Source organism: Bos indicus, chromosome 14 (genome assembly GCF_029378745.1).
Source record: "Bos indicus isolate NIAB-ARS_2022 breed Sahiwal x Tharparkar chromosome 14, NIAB-ARS_B.indTharparkar_mat_pri_1.0, whole genome shotgun sequence".
Lineage (NCBI taxonomy): Eukaryota > Metazoa > Chordata > Mammalia > Artiodactyla > Bovidae > Bos > Bos indicus.
Window position 1 is genome coordinate 25,107,387 of NC_091773.1, and position 19,635 is coordinate 25,127,021.

A 19,635-nucleotide genomic window follows, 5' to 3' on the forward strand; every position below is an offset into this window, starting at 1 on the left:
ACTGTCCTTAAGAATCCCAACACCCACTCTGGGTTACAGACTCAGGTGGGGAAGGAAAACTTCTAAAATCTTTAGGGAATTTCAAAATCTTTCGGATGCTTTACATCAACAATAAAATGTGTTTTTTTTTTTTTGCAGAAGAACTGACTTTCTAGTATTAGATATCAACTTAGAAATGCATTAAAAGTTATATAAGTGGCACACATACATTTAGTCTGACAGTTCCAAAAAAGGCATGATCTGTTGAGAATTCTACTGGATAGCAATGTAAGCTTTCTAGGCTACAAATAAAACCACGATAATACGAGAAAGAGGTAACCTGAAAATTTTCTGATTTAATTTACAAGGCATCTACCTAAGGCATTCTGTAGCTACCACACAGAAATAAACCCAATTATCTGGGAAGAAACAAATGTCGTGTGTGTGTGTGTGTATAAAGCAAACTGCTCCATGAATTTCCACCATAACACTGATACAAAATGAAAACGAACTCAACTCACCATATTTGAGAATGATATGCTTCTCTGTAGCATCCTGGATTCTTTGGAAAACATCTTCAAGGTGGAATCTAATTTAACAACAACAAAACAAACGCATCAGAAAGGCTTCCTGACCCTTAGACATGACCAGCACGTGCTGAGGTAATGGGCAAGGTGACCGAGGGCTGGGTCCCCCACGAGGACTCTCTAGTCTGTGAAGTCTATGACCTATGGCGCCATGACGAGGAGGTCAACTGAGAGCCATGACCAGAGGCAGAGTTAAACCTAATAACTGATAAGACTCTAAAGTTACACATGAGGAAAAGACAAATTTTAATATTAAAGAAAACCAAAAGATCTTGGCAATGTAAGGTTTTTTTTTTGCCTTTTTTTTTAAGTAGCCACATTATAGAGTGATGTACTGCGGGCTTCCCAGGGGGCTCAGTGGTAAAGAATCTGCCTGCCAACGCAGGAGACCCCAGTTTGATCCCTGGGTTGGGAAGATCCTCTGGAGGAGGAAATGGCAACCCACTCCAGTATTCTTGTCTGGAAAATTTCATGGACAGAAGCGTCTGGCGGGCTACAGTCCATGGGGGTCACAAGGAGTCAGACACGACTGACTGACTAAACAGCAACCCTAGTGCTGCATTAGCATTTACGGAAGAGAAACACTAACTTTCTAAATAATAAACTGGGGATTAAAATGTCCAAGCTTTTTAATTTTCTTGCCTAACAGAAGCTTTAGAAGTGCATCAAGGTTACCTCTTAAATAAGACTGCAAATTGCAACGTGCTCCAAACACCCATATTTGAAATATGCAACAATATGTTTCCCAACTTGAAAACATACAAATGATAAATAAAAGGTGAGATGAGCTTTAAATCATTTCTTCTTTATAGCACAATCTAATATTTCAACCTACTTTTTGCCAACACCACATGCAGAAGTGTGCTGGGGTGTCAGACAGGAAACTGCCAGCTAGCCTGGCATGTGAAGATGCTTTCTCAACATCAGAGGGTCCCCTCGTTCTGGGGGTGACCACGCCAGAGGCTGCCACAAGTGGGTCTCCCAGATGATGGGATCGCCTGTGGGGTTGCCCACACTCCTAGATACACACACCTCTGATGAAAAGCTACAACTCCAGGGTGACCGTCAGGGTACATGTAAGTCAGTAATACACATGGAAATATAAATGCACACAGATCAGCAATATGAGCTATTAATAGTGAAGAAACAAACAGAAAATAACAAAAGCTTTTGATTAAAAAGGATGTTGGCAGGTTCACAAAGAAGCCATAGGCTTCATAAGCCTCAGAGGTTTAAAGCCTTGATGCCTGTAAAACTCATGGTTTACAAGGTCAGACAAGTACAGGGAACCTAAGGATTTAACAAACAAACCCAGCTAAGAACGCAGGCTTTGCTAAAAAATAAGGGTTTTTGTCTGGTGTGATGACGGCAGACTGGGGGGACTGGAACCCTGGCCGAGCGTGCCGACTTCCTCCCGTGAGCATTGCCATCTGGCCGCCCCCAGCGTGGCCCGTGCACACTGCAGGCGCACTCCCTGGTCCACCGTAGGATCCCTTTCTGGGCTTTGTGGAAACTCTATTTTATGAAATCCAAGGTTGCATTTGACAGAGAAAGGAATGACATGCCAAGGAATGAAAGCCATGGTCCCAGGATCTGAGACCAGCAGCTCTGACCTACTGGAGCGGTGTGGCTGCACAGAATCTGGCCTCAGCTTAATGGAAGAAAAGCAGAATTTCCTATGATGAAGACTGAAGCACAGGTAGGTGGTCAGTTACCGCTACAAACTCTGTCCAAACCAGGCATCTCAAAGTCCATGAGGGGCAGCTAAGCTCTTCCCCTCTCATCTCCTATCCCTCCTGAGCACCTGCCACAATTCAAATGGGACGCAGATGAGACATGCATCAGTTAATGGCATGTCGTGTAGACTTCCAGGAAAAACAAAGCTGTGGCTAGCAGGAAAAGCCCAAGGCTGAGCCCCTTTTTAGGATGCAAACAGTGAAGTTCTCGTGTGTCACTAAGATACAGTTACCAGACTATCAACCAGCCGGCGCAGGGCTTCTGCAGGATTCTGACAATGTACAGGCACATTAACAGCGTTTGAATTAGATTTTTGAACTTAACCCTACAATCAACACCTAATCAAAAAACCGAATTCATACACTACACACCGAGTGACAGAGTGGAAAACACAATCGCACGTCTGCCCCCGCGTGCTGCTGTGCTGCCTCTGGTCAAGCCCTTGCGCCCCAGGGAGGGACAGGCCCGCCGCACACTCTTGCTGCCCCGCCCCTTAAAATTCTAGGAAGCTTATCAGCAATAGAAAGGCATTTTCCACTGTCGTTTTTGGCAAATGAACACTGAAATTTTACGTATTATACCACAAACTAACTGCCCAAATTTTACGTGCCGGTGACACAGCAGGTACAGTCCTGGACTGAGAGACGACGAGACACTTGGACGCTTTATGACTCAAGATAACCCAGCTTTCAGGTAGGAAAACACACCTTGTGAGGTTGTGAAGATGGACGACCCATTGCGGGACACGGCTATTCCAGTGACTGCCCTGTCGGAAAACAAAGTGTTGCGAATTACCATCAACCATGTGCTTGGACGCCGGCGTCCTACAAAAGGCCCTGATTTGAGTGCAAATTCCTGTGACTGTTTTCTTCACAGCATGACTGCTGGACCCATCCCACCTTCCACAAGGCATTAGCAAGTCATGGCTCGGCAATTCCTAATTCTGTTCTGGCGACGCCTATGGCTGGAAAACACCCCCACTCATAGCTCCCAGGCCGCCCTGCGGGAAGGCTGCCCCATGTCTGCCCACTAGAGAACCAGTGACGCTCGCTGACCACCACGGAAACGCCTCCGTGTGGTCATTTCACTTGCTTGGTCACTTAGCATCTGTTCCATGATGATGCTGTTTGGTCCTGAGAAGGGCTGGGACCCAGGACCCTCTGCTGCAATGCTGGTACCTGGACAAACATCTCCTCCAACAACAAAATGCAAAGAAACTATAACGGACTAAAAATAACTGCATGCCTGGGCAGCTGGGGCAAATTATGGACAAGAAGATAGAAAAAGATAAAAAAAATCTGATGCTAGTTCTGAAAAGCTGGGAGCAAAAGCAGGGGACTGCGCATGTCCCCTGCACACAGCACCCAAGGGGTAGAGCAACCACACATGCCACCCCTCTGGCCCGACCCCTGGACCCAGCCCTACCCTCACTCAAGGAACCAGCTCGCCCCTCCTCGTGGAGCAATCAAGGGAACCTGCTGCTTGTTCTTGCTCCCTCTGCTGCAGCCGGGGCCCCAACAAAGCCTCGCCAGAATTTCCTGTCTGGCCTCTGATCAATGTCTACAGATCGAGGGGGTCAAGAACCCAGGTCAGTATCAGTCCCAGCAGGTCCTCTTCAAGGTTCCCTCATGTCTTCATGGCCTCAGGTGTCGAGGCCCCTTTCTACCTGCTGTTTAGAAAGGGTGATGAGGGATAGCCAGTGTTACAAGGAATAAGGGGGACCCACAGGTTTCTTTGCAGGAAGCCATGCTCTGACTGGGGGCTGTGGATCGGACGGGGACAGGCCTGTTCCGTTCCACCCATAACCAGGTGTACATGGCATCAAGCGTCAGACAGGGCATCGGTGGCCCTGGAGCAGGACGTGGGGCCTCCTCCCAGCCTGAGTTTTCTTCTCTGGAGCAGGACGGGTCAGCGAGGTCAGTGCTTCCCAACCTTCCCACCGAGTCCATCACCACCCCTGCAGACAGGGGCCTCAGATGCTCATGACCCCTCTGGGGCCAACGCAAGCCTGATTTGGGGGAGGGCGTTTAAAAAAAATTCTTATGAACTTTGCAACGCTCTCTCTCTCCATGTATGCACACACGTTTTTCATGTTTTAAAAAGGACACATTTCCCCAGATGATAACAGTAAATGTGACACATGGGGGAGATATATCCTGTTTCTCAAGAACTTCACACCGTCGGACTCGAGGGCCGTGAGCCTGTCTGAGGAGCACCCAGCCACCTGCCATCAGTATATCCGTCTGTGCTCCAGAACGATCGATGGCCGAAACAACACACACCCACCGTCTGTGCCACACTGACCCCGGGTGGCTGGTCCCTGTGGACGGTGTAGGGGGATAAAAACCAACCAAGACAGCTTTGAATGACAACGGCCCCCCGTGACTCAGCTTAACCTGGCTTCAGCCCAGGCCGAGACCCCACCGTGCGCACGGCCAGTGCAGACACACTCTTACTCTTTGTGGATTCTGTGTTGCTCCTGGGGCTCTAGCCGGGCGATGTTACTCCAGGCCAGGGTTCTGCTCTCTTCTGTCAGGTCTTCAAAAGACTCTTCGCCTGGAGAGACTACATTAAATTGCAACTCAGTCAACTAAGCTTCTAACCAGCATTGGAGACAAGTGTCAGAGTCTCAAGAATTTCCATTAAAATCAAACAACTAAGACAGCAAAACACCCACCGAAAAAGAACGACTTTGAAATGCACTTGTTAGACAGCTCCATGTTAGTGAAGGGAAAAAGAATCAGGTGTATGATCTAAATAAAACATCATTTGAAGATTAAGAAGTATCTTTGACTACTAAAGCCTTCGTGCACTTTTAGCAATGTCTGCAGAGTTTTCACTCAACCCTGAAGCTGGGAACTTCAGGAAACATGGCACTGAATAACCATTTCCTTGTCAGCAATCTTTTCAAAAACCTGCCAGTTCCCTAACAACACTGCAGGGTTTTGGTTTCGGTTTTGAGCAGGAGAAAGAAGAGATGAAACCAGCTACTACCACCCTCTTGGGCTGGACTAGCTAAGCCATCCCTTTGCTTCTGTTTTGAGAAGGGCTGGAACAATTTCGCTTTTGAGAAAATCCCCGTGGATGGGTCTGGTGATTAAACTGAGCATGGGTTCAAGGGCATCACGAGATAATCCCATGGTCTTCATGACTCAACCCGCGGAGCTTTCTCTCTCAGGTCACAAGACTGCGGGCAGCTGGACCGCTGAGCTGAGCAGGTCCCAAGTGTATGGCCTGGGGAGCCTGGACGTGCCAGGGACAGAATGTAGAACTGGGAGATGACAAGCAGCCCAACCACTCTGCTCCCAAGGTCCACGCAGAGTCGGATTCCTGGGAGCCTGGGGGTCTGAGGCCGTTTTATGTGAAATGTACAACGTGGATAACTGGATGAAGGGACTCATTCTTTCTTCCCTTTCTAAATACCAGCCGTGAGAAGAGGGTCAAGTTCATTTTACCACCTGGCACAGAGGCTCTGTAAATGTCTGTCAAATAACTGAATAAAAAACCAGAATCGAATAAACAGAGCACCCTGCACTGAAGATCTTTACGTGGGGGTGGAAAAACAGGGATGTTGGAAGTCACTCCTGGGACAGGGCTAGGTGACCCTGTTAACAGCAGCCACAGCCAGGACAGATCAACATGAAAACATGAATGGCTAAGAATCAGAGGCCAACTTGGAAAACAACAGAAAAGAAAGAACAACAACAAACGCTGCCAGGTTGCATTAAATTACCAGAAACTAAAAGTGAGTTGATTTCCTTTAGGGATGGTACGGGGAGGAAGGAGGGAGGAGGGTTCAGGATGGGGAACACATGTATACCTATGGCGGATTCATTTTGATATTTGGCAAAACTAATACAATTTGTAAAGTTTAAAAATAAAATAAAATTAAAAATTAAAAAAAAATAAAACAACAAAAAGAGGTCTGTTTGTAGGAGAAACTCAGTGAGACAGTAAAACAGAATCATCTCTAAGCTGTTCAGGGTTCATAACTTGTCTCTTTTCTAGAACCTTCAGAAAATGGCTTAATCAAGAAAGAGAAACAGAAGGTGCTCATGTTGTTATTCTCTTTACAAGATTTACCTGGAGAATCTGCCGTGGAGGCATTGTAACTGGAGGGCTGGGACACGCTTTTAAACTTTGGGGTGATCCTTCGAGGATGGGGTGTCACAAAGAGCTGTCTGGGTGTCTGTCCAAACTCTAAGATCTGGGTGAGCATGGCGACCTTCTCGTCAGGATCCTCGATGCTTTAGGACAGAACACAAACCCCTGTGGTGACCACTGGGGTCAAGCTCCCTGAGTGAGTGCATTTCAAATAATGCAGATCACCAGGAGAGAGATTAACCCTCAAATAGTAACAGCAACTATATGCTAGAACTGTCTAGACTGTATTGTTTATTTGTTGTTCAGTTGCTAAGTCCTGTCTGACTCTCTGTGACCCCATGGACTATAACCATGGGGATCCTCTGTCCATGGAATTCTCCAGGCAAGAATACTGGAGTGGGTAGCCATCCCCTCCTCTAGGGGATTTTCCCGACCTAGAGATGGAACCTGCATCTCCTGTGTTGGCAGGTGGGTTCTTCACCACGGAGCCACCAGGGAAGGCCCCCAGACCATATTACATGTCTTTAATTTCTGAGGCTCAGTATTTTATATAATGGTAAAAGCGGGCTATAATTCACTGTAACATTCCCATGCCTTTATATCCTCAGATAACTGCATTCATCATTTAGACACAGAGCTCATTTGTGGCTCAAGTAGAAAATTCCTTAAGTGAAGTCGCCCAGTCATGTCTGACTCTTTGCGACCCCATGGACTGTAGCCTACTAGGCTCCTCCGTCCATGGATTTTTCCAGGCAAGAGTACTGGAGTGGGCTACCATTTCCTTTTCCAGAGGATCTTCCCAACCTAGGGATTGAACCCGGGTCTCCTGCATTGCAGGCAGACGCTTTACTGTCTGAGCCACCAGGGAAGCCCAAGAAAATTCCTTACAGACACGTAAATACCTGTTCAAGTCCACACCTCCTTCATAGGTCAGCGGATGAAACACTGGAAAAAGAGACACAAAAACACTATTGAAAGCTGTACTGTTTTCTTCCAATTCACAATGCTCAGAATTTTAAAAACAACAAATTTTAAGTTGTATTCAAAGAAACTGATTTTCACTTTGCAAAATAGCCTTATACCACCCAGCCTGGGCCAACATCAATGAGGACTGTTGGTTTTCTGAGCTGCAGTCTAACTGGTGGTGAGACACTCTGTTATCTGGGTGCGTGTCTCAGTTGGCGCCTTCTCCTGGGTAAGCACAGAGTGCCGTGTGTGGAGGACAAGTGAGGGGTCAGACCACCTCCTGCCACCAGTGCCAAGGAGCCTGGAGGAGACAAGAGCTGACCGTGAAGAGGAGGGCTGCAGCTGGCTCCCATCTGCTCAGTAACACAGAAGCCCCAGGGCCCTTGCAGGAGCTGTTCAATCCTATCCTGACTGAGCTTTAGCAGAAATTACTGAATGGGATGTAGTGGACATGCTGAAGGTAGGATACTTCAGCATAGACCCCTTGGATCACAGAGGAGTGGGTGTTTTTAGACAAAAGCACTTCCTCCTCTTTACTCAGGATCGAATCCGGGCTCTCTGAGCCAGGAGACCCCATATATTGAGACCAGATGCTTTGGCCAAGGAAGCAAGCTGGGCTGTGCTGAGCCCATTGTGGGGGGTTTGCTTTTGCTTCCATCAAATGCTGAATGGAGTTTCCATGGCTGCTACACACCATTATGGGCTCCGACAGCATCCTGGCCCTGCTGCTTGTAGCCAAACACCAGGTCGATCCACTCATGCAGGTGCTCGGACACGTACTCACTCTCCAGCGCGGCTCTGCTCTTCCGGAGAAAATCCTCGGGACCTAGGAGGAAGCCACCATCAGAACACCCAGGGATGCCACCTGACTTCCTCCCATTCCTTTGTTTTTTCCTTTTGGCCAGGCTGTAGGGCTTGCGGGATCTAGTTCCCCAACCAGGAACTGAACCCTGACCCCCTGCATTGGGAATGTGCAGTCTTAACCACCAGACCACCAGGGATACCTCTCCCATTCCTTCTGTCAATCCACATGTCGACAGACACTGGGGCTTCCCAGGCGCACCGGCAGTAATGAACCCGCCTGCCAATGCAGGAGACGCAGGTTCTATCCCTGGGTCAGAAAGATCCCCTGGAGGAGGAAATGGCAAGAATACTGGAGTGGGTTGCCTGGAGAATTCCATGGAGAGAGGAGCCTGGCGGACTACAGTCCATGGGGTCACAAACTAACCAACTAAGCACACACGCAGGCATGCAGGCAGGGCTTCTGGGACAGGCCAGAGGGACATGGTCCTTACTGAGGCTCACCCACCCCTTCCATCATGTAAAATATAAATCTGCGGTGGAGGAAGAGGCAAAAATCATTTTTACATTTAGCTCTCTCAAGCACATAATAATGTTTTTACATCACGGTCTCACAGAATACTTACAATTTGCAGTAGATTTTTACCATCTCCTCCAGACAGAGAATTCTACTGTTGTTTTAAAAAATCTAAGCAACTAAATAACAATACTGAAATTGCACAACTAAGTGGAGTGTTTCCGAGATTCAGCGCTTCCCAGGTGGTACTTACTCCGTGCCCAAGGGGGGAGCTCTACGTCGTTAACCAGCTGCCCTCCTTGTCTCTTCCCCAAATCCAACTTCAGACTGTTGACTAAAAAGCTGACATCATCACCATAGAATTCCGGGATCAGCTGAAAGTTTTGCGGAAGAAAGAAAAGAACAGCAGCAAACATTTTTAAAGCAGTTAGAAGCCACAAGCCCAGTGAATCATTAGCTTGGTAACTGCTTACCTCTTTAAAATCGGTTGCACCATCCAAACAGTTTTTCCAAGTTTCTGCAATACTAAATATGAAAAAAAAAAATTCAACTGATTTTAAATCGAGGGTATGGAAATAGCCAGGGCGCTATTCTACACTTTACCTAAGTCAGATCATTTCTCTTATTAATTCATAATTCCCAACATTCACATGAGTCCCCCCCACTCCCCTTTTACAGACAAGAAAACTCTGGGTCCACACAGGGTGTGAGCATAGGGTCAGGACATGGACCTGGGGTGGGGACATCCACAAGTCTAAGACAGGAGCCTCCCCCACACATGGCCTCATTGAAGGGCCACTCCGGGCAGGTGCTTAAACATGAAAAATGAGCACAATTATTTTAATAGCTCATTTCAAAAAGGGATTATAAATAGACACGTGCAGAGCTTAGAAAAAGACTAGAAAAGACACAGACCAAAAGATGAACAGTGAGTTCTGTCTCAGTGTGGTCAGATGCCAAGTGAAGTTATTTTCTTCTTTATACTCTCTGCTTTTCATGGTAAGAAAATTACTTTTGTAACTAAAAAATATTTAAACACTCACAGGGAATTGTATTCAATTCATAGCAGGCTTATTTAGAATAATGAAATGTTGGAAACAGCCTAAATGTCCAACAACAAATAAACAGTTAAATTATGTCATACATTAGGAAGGGATACAGTCATTAAAAAAAAAAACAAATAATCACCGTTTTGCAGAACATCTAACAATATGGGGAAAATTTTAAGATTTAATACCAGACTGCAAAAGGCAGGACAAAAACTATTTAAGGTATGTTCTCACATTTACACACACACACACACAACTACACAAAGCCTAAGAGGAACAGATATAACATTACTGTGTGTGTGTGTCAGTCGCTCAGTTGTGTTCCACTTTTTGTGATCCCTCGGACTGTAACTTATCAGGTTCCTCTGTCCACTGAATTCTCCAGGCAAGAATACTGGAGTGGGTTGCCATTTCCTTCTCCAGGGATCTTCCCAAGCCATGGATCAAACCCAAGTCTCCCACACTGTGGACAGATTCTTTAGCGTCTGAGCTACCTGGGAAGTCCAACCATTTATGTATATATAGAAAACTACAATCTTTTACATACTGGATAAAAGTTTATGGAATAAACAGAAGTGTTTTTAAACTTACACTATATATGTTTTCTTACATGTCCGTCCATTTTTGTTTATATCTAGTTTTTCCAGATAAACATATTGTGCATGTATAAATGAGAAGGTTTAAAAAGTAGAATGTGAGGCACAGATGTCTACCTGTTGAACATTCTGTCTGCGTTGTCGAACCTTCCATTCTGCAGGCACAGCATGTACTCTGGCGCTGGAGGGGGAGAAACCAGAGTTAATAAGCTCACAGAATCACTGCAGAGCCCACGTGCACACGTGCATCCCCGGGAGTGACAACGAAGAAGCTCACCGATCCGGACCAGGTAGAAGAGCACATAGCCTGGGGAGGAGTAGTGGCTGCCGTACATGAACCTGGGCTCCGGCATCTCCTGGTAGCGGGTCTGCAGCATGGGGAGAGGAGGCCTGTGAGGGCCGGCTGGGAAGACAGTAACTGATCCGGGAGCAAAGCCTAAGGAAACCATGACCTGATCACATCCTAGCCCCTAGTTTCTCTCTTAAATAGGAAAAGGAGCAGATAAAAAGAGGGGGGGAAACTGAAGAAACACAGCATTCTTGCAACAAGCATCTTGGTTTTCTTGGCTCAGTGGTAACAATGTCTGCTGGGGTGGGATTGAGAAGAAGAAATTTTACCTATCTTTTGTGCCATTCGCCAAAGGGTAACTTCATCGTGAAAATAAATTGGCAAACCTGTGATGAGCTCAGCTCCTACCCACTGAACTGTAAGCAAATGCTAAGCAGCTAAATTCCTCGGGGAAGGAAGGCAGAGGGCAGAGGAGGGTAAAGAATATGCTCAGAACCTTTGGTCTCTTCGAATACACCTCCACCAAGTTTTGGGGAAACGAGTGTCAGGAGCTATAAAAACACAGGCCATGGCTCCTGGGTTGCCTAGAAACCAGGAATCCCCGGGTCCACGTACCAGCAGCCTCTCCAGACGCTCCTGGTTGAGGGCCCCTACTGGCTTACTGAGATCCCGGAAGGTCTCTGGATTTGACAGATCTGCAAAAGAAACAGATTGTCAAAAATTAATTAAAATGAAGGATGCAACTAGAGATGATCATACTAAATGAAGTGAGTCAGAAAAAAAAAGACAAATACCGTCTATCATATCACTCATATGTGGAATCTAAAATATAGCACAAATGAGCCCATCTACAAAATAGAAACAGATTCACGGGCACAGAGAACAGGCTAGTGGTTGCCAAGGATATGGCGGAGGTGGGAGGGATGAGCGGCTGCTGGGGGTTAGCACATGCCAACTGTTACATTTAGAATGGAAAAACAAGGTCCTACAGTATAATGCAGGGAACTATATTCAAAATCCTGTGATAAACCATAATGGAAAAGAATATAAAAAAATACTGCATATGTGTGTAAACTGAGACACTTTGCTGTACAACAGATATTGGCACAACACTGTGAACCAATGATAATTCAATAAAAAAAAAAAAGAAAAGAAAATAGAAAGCCGGCAAGCTTATACTTAATAACATTACCCCCTGAACTGATTCACATGCACACATTTATTTCCAAATAATAAACAGCTTTCTAAAAGTTACAGATCCATTAGAATCACAGTATTTCTGGTGGTTATTTATACAGCTGTAAAGGTTAGAACTTTTGAGTGTTAGCTACAACCACTCAAGAATAAAATCTAATTTGAAAATGTTCACAATATTGATTTTAAAAAAAGACCTACTGATTAAGAAAAATTATATTCCAAGTAAAATGACAGCAAAAAAAAGTAAATAAATTTTAAAACCCATTATTCTATCAAAATTTATTTTTTAGGTTTGAGTTACTGTGAATATTATCCTATGATAATAGCATAATTGGAGAACTGGGGACCTGAAAATTATCAGATAAATAATATTCCTAGAAAAGCTGTCACCTCTTTCAAGTAAAAGGGAGCAATCAGTGAACTGTCAAAAGTAATTTAATCTTCACAATATCTAATTTTAAGCCATTATAAAATTACTATGCAATCACAATAATTTTGGTAAAATAATTTGAGAGAAAGAAATATACTCTCTCAGTAATGTGATTATTGATGATTTTTATTTCCTTGAGTATTTCAGTACTTTCTAAGTGCTCTACATGAGTTTGAGTAAACTCTGGGAGTTGGTGATGGACAGGGAGGCCTGGCGTGCTGCAGTCCATGGGGCTGCAAAGAGTCAGACACGACTGAGCGACTGAACTGAACTAAGTGCTCTATAATAGTTATTACTTTTGATAATCACATTTTTGAATATGAATTGACATTTAATATGATAACCTGAGATGCGATTTTCCAAGTAAACTCTTCAGTATTTGAAAACAATACTTGTTGGTAATTATGGTAACACTGGCTAAAGATCACATGCGGGTTTTCTGGGTATGGCTTTCAAGACGTATGTGAGTAGTTTCTTTAGGATTAAAAAAAATTCAGAGACAGTAGAGAGAACACACAGAACACACGTAATTCACGTAACACGTGTTATCCAGCATCACGGCGCAGAAACTGGCCACCTAGAGTCACGAGATGGAATGGGTTTTATTCTGCTCACGAATCACAACGTGGTCCTAGGACGGAGCGAGCTCTTTGCTCTGAAAGCCCGGCCCGCGCACGCACCCAGCTCGGAGCTGCTGTAGTCGCCGATGACCCAGGGGAACACGGGGTACTGTGAGAGGTCGCTGCAGCTGCGGTCGGCCAGCGAGTTGAGGTGCAGCAGATACTGGTAGTTGGACAGGAGGCCGCGCTGCCACTGCAGCGTGTAGCCCTCGGCCGTGCGCTCCGGCACGTGGTGCTCTGCGGGGACAGGGGGACAGGCCGGGTCACACCACGCTCAGTGCGCGCAGGCCACGGCCACTCAGCAAGTGACGGTCCTACAGGGGCTTGCAGTGTAGACCCTTCAACCCACTGTTGAAAAGCACATTTCAAAAAAAGAAAAGTAGGCTAATCTGTTTTCACAAAAGAGTTGTCTGGTCAAGGATGAGCATCTCTAAGATCCAGGAGGGAAAATGATCAAATATGTGATATGAAACAACATATCTATGAGATACATGACAGGAAACATACTGTATCTATTAAATATATAAAACATCATATCTGTGAGAGATATGACATAGAATATCACATCTATAAAATACAGGATATAAAGCATCACATCTATTAAATAGATATGACATAAACATGAAAATATAAAGCAAATACATCAATATTACATGGCAACATATAATGTTTACTATATTTATCTGTAGTCTACAACATGTATTTACTAACAAAGAATTGTTCCCAATGTGCTTGAATTTCAATGTCTTTAAGAAGCCATTACCATTTGAAAAAGCTCATTTCCTCCATTTCCTACGAAATCAAAACAAAACCATCTTTTCTTTCTCTTTTAGATCTGGAAGACAGGCACACGGCTGATTTGTCAATGACTATGTATTATTTATGCAAGTGAGGAATACAGAAAAGAACAGAAACTGCTGAAGAAGAAATCAGGTGTCTGTCAGGAGGACGTGATTTCTCAACTAGAAGGCCCAGAGAGACCACCTGGAAATAACCTCAGAAAAGAAGGAAAACACAGATTGTGTGACACCAGTGAGAATCTTCCTGAGAAATGAGTCCATTTTTCTATTATGTTTAGAAAATTCTGCTTTCAATTTTTTATTGGCAGCATAAAACAACTTCCCTCATTTGCTGATTCAATATTTATTCTTAAATACTTTGCCAAGTTTCTTCTCTAGCTACCGGGAAAGGGCTTAAAAAAAAAAATCAGAACACTTATCCTCTGATTTTCCATTCTTAGAACATCACAGAGGAAGTCTGAACAATCTCAGGAATAAACTCGGAAAGGACACTTCACAGAAGCAGACTTTCTAGACCATGGTGGGTTTAAGATTTTAGGACTCACTATGAGAGTTGAGTTTTTTGTTGCAAGCTTGTTACAGTTAGAAAAATTAAATGAAAAAATTAAATTGGGAGGCAGGAGATAACAGTAAACCCAAAGCAAAGCTATAGTTATGGACTGAGTTAAACTGAATAGCTTAATGTGAGAATAAGCAAATATGAACTTTAGTAAAGTTCACTTATAAACTTTAAACTATGTTCTTCACGTGAAAACAAACAATTCCTCCTTGAGAGAAAATTTCTTTTCTAAGGGAATTAACTCACTACTTCATAAATGGGTTCACTGCACACTGGAACAGCAAACAAAACTGAGATGGTATTAATAAAATTCCAACATGTACTTAACACATCCCATTCTAGTCATCTGACAACTTTGAAACCAAGAATAACTTAATTCAACCATACAACTTAATATGTTTGTGCTCAAAAAAAAAAGGAAAATACAGGTGTCCTCTCTGACAAAAGTGGGAAAATTCACATTTCCCATGGAAGACTGAGCAAGTAGTAGTTAGGAGCAAACTGCGCTCCAGGGTACCATAAGAGCATCGCAGGTTCATGTGTTCCTTTTGTACCGTTTCCCAGTTTTGTGATTAGGACTGCAATTAATGATCACAAACACATGACTGCATACCCCACTGTCTCACATGAGGAAACCCAGTCCTGGCATTCATAAACCAATGGAAGATAGGACTGGACATAAAAAATGACCACGTGTATTCTTTATAATCCATTCAACTTGGGTGTCGTTAAGATACAGAAAAAGCTCACCAAGAGTTTTTTAAAAAACCGAATTTGAGTGAACTATTACCAAATTTCATTTATATTTCCCTTTGTTTTTAAAATGCCACTCTGCTAATGATGGTTACCGATGAGAACAGATAAAGGGGACCCTGGAGAGGTGACAGTGGACACAGCGACTGTTCCACTGCTGAACCACCCCCACGTGAACAGATACAAGGACGGGTGGGCACCAAACCTAGATACGTAGCGATGTAAAAGTAGAGGTCGTCTCGGTCCTGACGTTCATAGAACTTCAGGTAGATGTCGGAACACAGGTCATCTTCTGTGCAAAACACTTCCAAGCCCTACAAATCCAGGGAGGATAGAACAAAGGACACCTCAGTGTGAGGGACTCAAGTACAAAAGCCTTTCAATTCAACACTTGCATTTTTTTATTTGTAGGTCTTGTGTGCATATTCCCCAGCTCTTCATCTAATTTATATAACATGAGAACAAGACATGTATTTCAGCTAAACTTTATAAAATCGCTTTTAGTGCTGAGTATTTTTATTGGTCATCACATTTGTGAATTTGTGCTGAATCAAAATTGGCAACTTGTGTCTTCACATATGTTTTTCAAACACAAATGCTTAGCTTTCCTTTATAAATTCAATCATAATTCTGATTTTTATATTTAGAACTCTCAGGCATACTTTTTATACTTTTAAGTACATTTTTATGTATATGTAGCATTTTTATATCTAAATATATGTAGCATTTTTGTATATTAAAAATTATATACTTTTCTGATTAGGTTTTTGAGATTTGTGTATGTTGATTTATACATGGTTGGTTTTAACGACTATGTAATATTTCACTGAATGAATATAATTCACTTTGTGTGCTCTGCCGTATCTGATTCTTTGTATTCCCATGGACTGTAGCCCACCAGGCTCCTCTGTTAATGGAATTTTCCAGGCAAGAATACCGGAATGGGTTGCCATTTCCTTCTCTAGGAGATCTTCCCAACCCAGGGATCGAACCCGTCTCTCTTGCATATCTTGCATTGGCAGACAGATACTTTACCACAAGTGCCACATGGAAACATCAATTACTTGAGTGATCCTCTTATTGATGAAAAACTAATTCAACCATAACTATTTCAATTTAACAAATTGATAATTGAACTCATTCAAATAGGAGCTTGCAATTATTCTTAAGAAAACTGTTGAGCTGTATAGATGACGTGTTGGTGAGGCCAAGACAGGACAGTAACAGAAAGGATGAAAACAGAGCATTGTCTGTCCTAGGTTCAAATACAGGCTTTCACATTACTAGTTAACTCCTGGAGTCTCAATTTCTTTGTAAAATAGGGTATCTTGTAACCTCAGAGCGGCTGTGCTGGTGAACAGATATTGTACATAAACTGCCCAGTACACACAAAGTACTTAATCAATGCCAATTTCTTCTCTCTTTATGACTATATTTCTGTATTTTTAACAGCATCTGTTTCCCTAATCCTCTACTGGTACTGAAAATGGAGAATCACTTCTATGTAAGAGAGGCAGGAAAACAGTTAAATTTAATAAAGGTAAAACACCAAAACAAGCTGCTTTAATATCCACAATGCTTTTGTAATGCCACCAACTCACTGGTTCATCTTCAAAGGAGAACAAATACATTGATACTGACATCAAATGACAAGCCCCTGGAGTCCCACCCTTTGTGGGGACTGGTTTCTAGATTATAAGTGTGTGACTCGCAGGAGGGTGGACTTGGGCTTATCCCTGAGATAAGAGGCATGGCAGGCAGGACAGCCCTGGTGGTTGAAATGGTTACCTTATCCGTTTCTCCCTCTCCCCAGGCCTGGAGGCAGAAGTAATCGAAGTCCACAGTGACTGTGCTACAGTTCCACTGAGAGCTGGCTCTGTAAGAACTTCTAAGCTCTGCCTGGAGACCTTGCTGGGCTGCAACAGGGTGGCGGCAAGGAGCCCTGGACCGGTTCTACATGTACAAACCCAAAGCCCTGAGCACTTACTTGGGAGGGAGAAACCCAGGGTGTTCGAGTCCTCTTGCTCTGGGAGCCAAGAACATGTTCCCCGCAGCCCTGCCACCTACCAAAAGAGCTGCTCCTTTAAAAACTGCCAGCTTACCCAGAAGACGGAGCCCTGAGACTCAGAGCCCATCTGCTTACAACACAACATGCGGGCACCTTCCAGAGTGGCCCCGGGGGCTTTAAGTCAATGAACCACTGACCAACCCGGAGACAAGACGCCCATCCTCCAGGGGAACTCACCAGAGGCATGAGGCCGTGTCTCCTCTTGTAAATGCGGCGGATGTCCTGGAGCATTATCTGGACCACGGGTTTCTTTAAAAGTAGAGAGAGAGAGAGAGGATGAGCTGGTTGGATGGTATCACCGACTCAACGGACATGAGTCTGAGCAAACTCTGGGAGATGGTGAAGGACAGGGAAGCCTGGCATGCTGCAGTCCATGGGGTCACAAAGAGTCGGACACGACTGAACAACAAAAAAGAGAAGATCTCAAACTGCAACATTCTGACGCAATTAGAAGCTCCCCTTCGGTATCAGAAAGGGAAAGATGAGCCCATCTTAACTTCCCAACAGGTCACAAGTGAACGGCTAGAAAGGGGGCTCTTAGGACAGGGCACACCCCACTATGTGCCAGCCTGCCCTTTCCACTAGCTCTGTGAGCGTGGACATGTCCCTCTACTCACTCCGCTTTGGTACTCAACTTCTCAGAATGATAATGCACCCATCTTTAAGATTTTTTTTTTTTTGATGTGGGCCATTTTTAAAGTCTTTATTGAATTTGTTACGATACTGCAGAAGCAGTTTTACATTTCAGTTTTTTGGCCGCGAGGCATATAGGATCTTACAGCTCCCCGACCAGAGAGTGAACCTGTACGCTCTGCATTGGAAGCTGACGTCTCAACCACTGGACCACCAGGGGATCCCTAGGCATCTACCTTTCAGGTTTTTGGAAAGCTGTTGAGTGATAAAGAGCATTAAAGGATTGGTGTGTACAACCTCACAGGAATTTTGCTTTTTATAGACCTATAGTTTGCTCAGAAATTAATATGCATCTTTTTTAGAGCCCTGTCTTTTGTCTCCTTAAACTACAGTGGTGCTGTTCAGGCGTTAAGCCATGTCCGACTCTGCGACCCTATGGACTGTACCCTGCCAAGCATCTATGTCCATGGGATTTTCCAGGCAAGAACACCGGAGGGGGTTGCCATTTCTTCCTTCAGGGGCTCTGCCTGACCCAGGGGTCGAACCTGCGTCTCCTGCACTAGCAGGGCAGGTTGTTTACAACTGAGCCACCAGGGAAGCCCAAACCTCAGTGTAATAAAGCTCATCAACTATAGTAAAAACGAGAGCCTCTATACTTTATGAAAGAAATTTTCTTGCTTCTCTGGAGCCTTGAAATGCTAGTAAGAGAGGAACAAGGTTACAAAAGGCTACAGGTCCACCCTCCTCCCCACATGAGAGGGAGGAGGAGCCCACAGAGGCAGGGTATGCAGCGGTGGAAGCTGCAAGAAGACTGGCCAAGGCCCCCAGCCCAGACACCTGGGACCCTGAAGCTATGGCACATACTCAGATATTTTTGCAGAAGTACTGACTCAAGCCACAGCAACTGTGGTGGCCCATACAATTTATCACACCACACGGAAGGCCAGTTCTCTGTCCACTGGAGGGCCCGGTGGGTGTGCTGCACCACCTGGTGGACAGACTCATTATAGCACCACGTAGAAAAGGGCTTCCCTGGGGGCTCAGACGGTAAAGGATCTGCCTGCAATGTGGGAGACCTGGGTTCAATCCCTGGGTTGAGAAGATCCCCTGGAGGAGGGTGGCAATCCACTCCAGTATTCTTGCCTGGAGAATCCTCATGATGGGCTACAGTCCATGGGGTTGCAAAGAGTTGGATGCAACTGAGCGACTAAGCACAGCACAGAAAAGGATATATTTGCGTTTCAGTGAGTGTGTGTGGGTGAGTGTGTGTGTGTGTGGGTGTGTGTGTGTGGTGTGCTCAGTTGCATCTGACTCTTTGCGACCCCATGGACTGTAGCCCACCAGGCTCCTCTGTCCATGGGAATAATACTGGAGTGGGTTGCCATTTCCTTCTCCAGGGGATCTTCCCAACCCAGGGATGGAACCTGTGTCTATCACATCTCCTGCATTAGCAGGTGGATTCTTTACCTCTAGCAACACCAGGGAAGCACATACAATGACTGACCAACTGGGAGAACTTCTTCCATGGCAGAAAACACTCCTGTTCTTAAAGCTGCCGGCCAAAAGGACCAATGCACGAGCAGAGTATTGGGATTTCTGCTCTTTCAATGAACCGCTCTGAAAAGGGGCCAGATCCAGATAAAGCCTCTAATCTTAACAAGGTTTAGTGTAGAAATCTGAGTCTCTACTGTCTGGCCAAGTGAGTCTACAGGCATCGTGGAAGAGAAGCCTGCTTCCAGCACCACCCCTGCAGCTGCCCAGTGACAGCATCTCAGCACGCGCCTCTGCGCTGCCGGAGAGGACCACTTTCTACCACTTCTCTGGGCAAGACTCAGACCTACTGATTGTGTTTATAATTAAGGAATAATGAGAAATACGACTCAGGGGTACAGATAAGCAGGTACACGGGAAACATCCATTTTCCTTAACCTTAGTAGATTTCACTGCTCA

The 19,635-nt window shown here is 44.8% G+C and overlaps 1 protein-coding gene across 1 annotated transcript in view; it reads right to left on the reverse strand.

Moving 5' to 3' along the window:
- NSMAF (neutral sphingomyelinase activation associated factor) overlaps positions 1–19,635 on the reverse strand; it is a 66,509-nt gene that overhangs the window by 6,153 nt on the left and 40,721 nt on the right. The window contains exons 11-24 of the mRNA XM_019973742.2: positions 17,230–17,301; positions 15,190–15,298; positions 12,933–13,109; positions 11,241–11,320; positions 10,614–10,704; positions 10,454–10,517; positions 9,165–9,216; positions 8,945–9,065; positions 8,068–8,199; positions 7,310–7,352; positions 6,387–6,550; positions 4,760–4,868; positions 3,011–3,069; positions 501–568 (exon numbers count right to left, since the gene is read on the reverse strand). Coding sequence (XP_019829301.2) covers positions 501–568; positions 3,011–3,069; positions 4,760–4,868; positions 6,387–6,550; positions 7,310–7,352; positions 8,068–8,199; positions 8,945–9,065; positions 9,165–9,216; positions 10,454–10,517; positions 10,614–10,704; positions 11,241–11,320; positions 12,933–13,109; positions 15,190–15,298; positions 17,230–17,301 — 1,341 coding nt within the window. The remainder of the gene's footprint in view (positions 1–500; positions 569–3,010; positions 3,070–4,759; positions 4,869–6,386; positions 6,551–7,309; positions 7,353–8,067; positions 8,200–8,944; positions 9,066–9,164; positions 9,217–10,453; positions 10,518–10,613; positions 10,705–11,240; positions 11,321–12,932; positions 13,110–15,189; positions 15,299–17,229; positions 17,302–19,635) is intronic.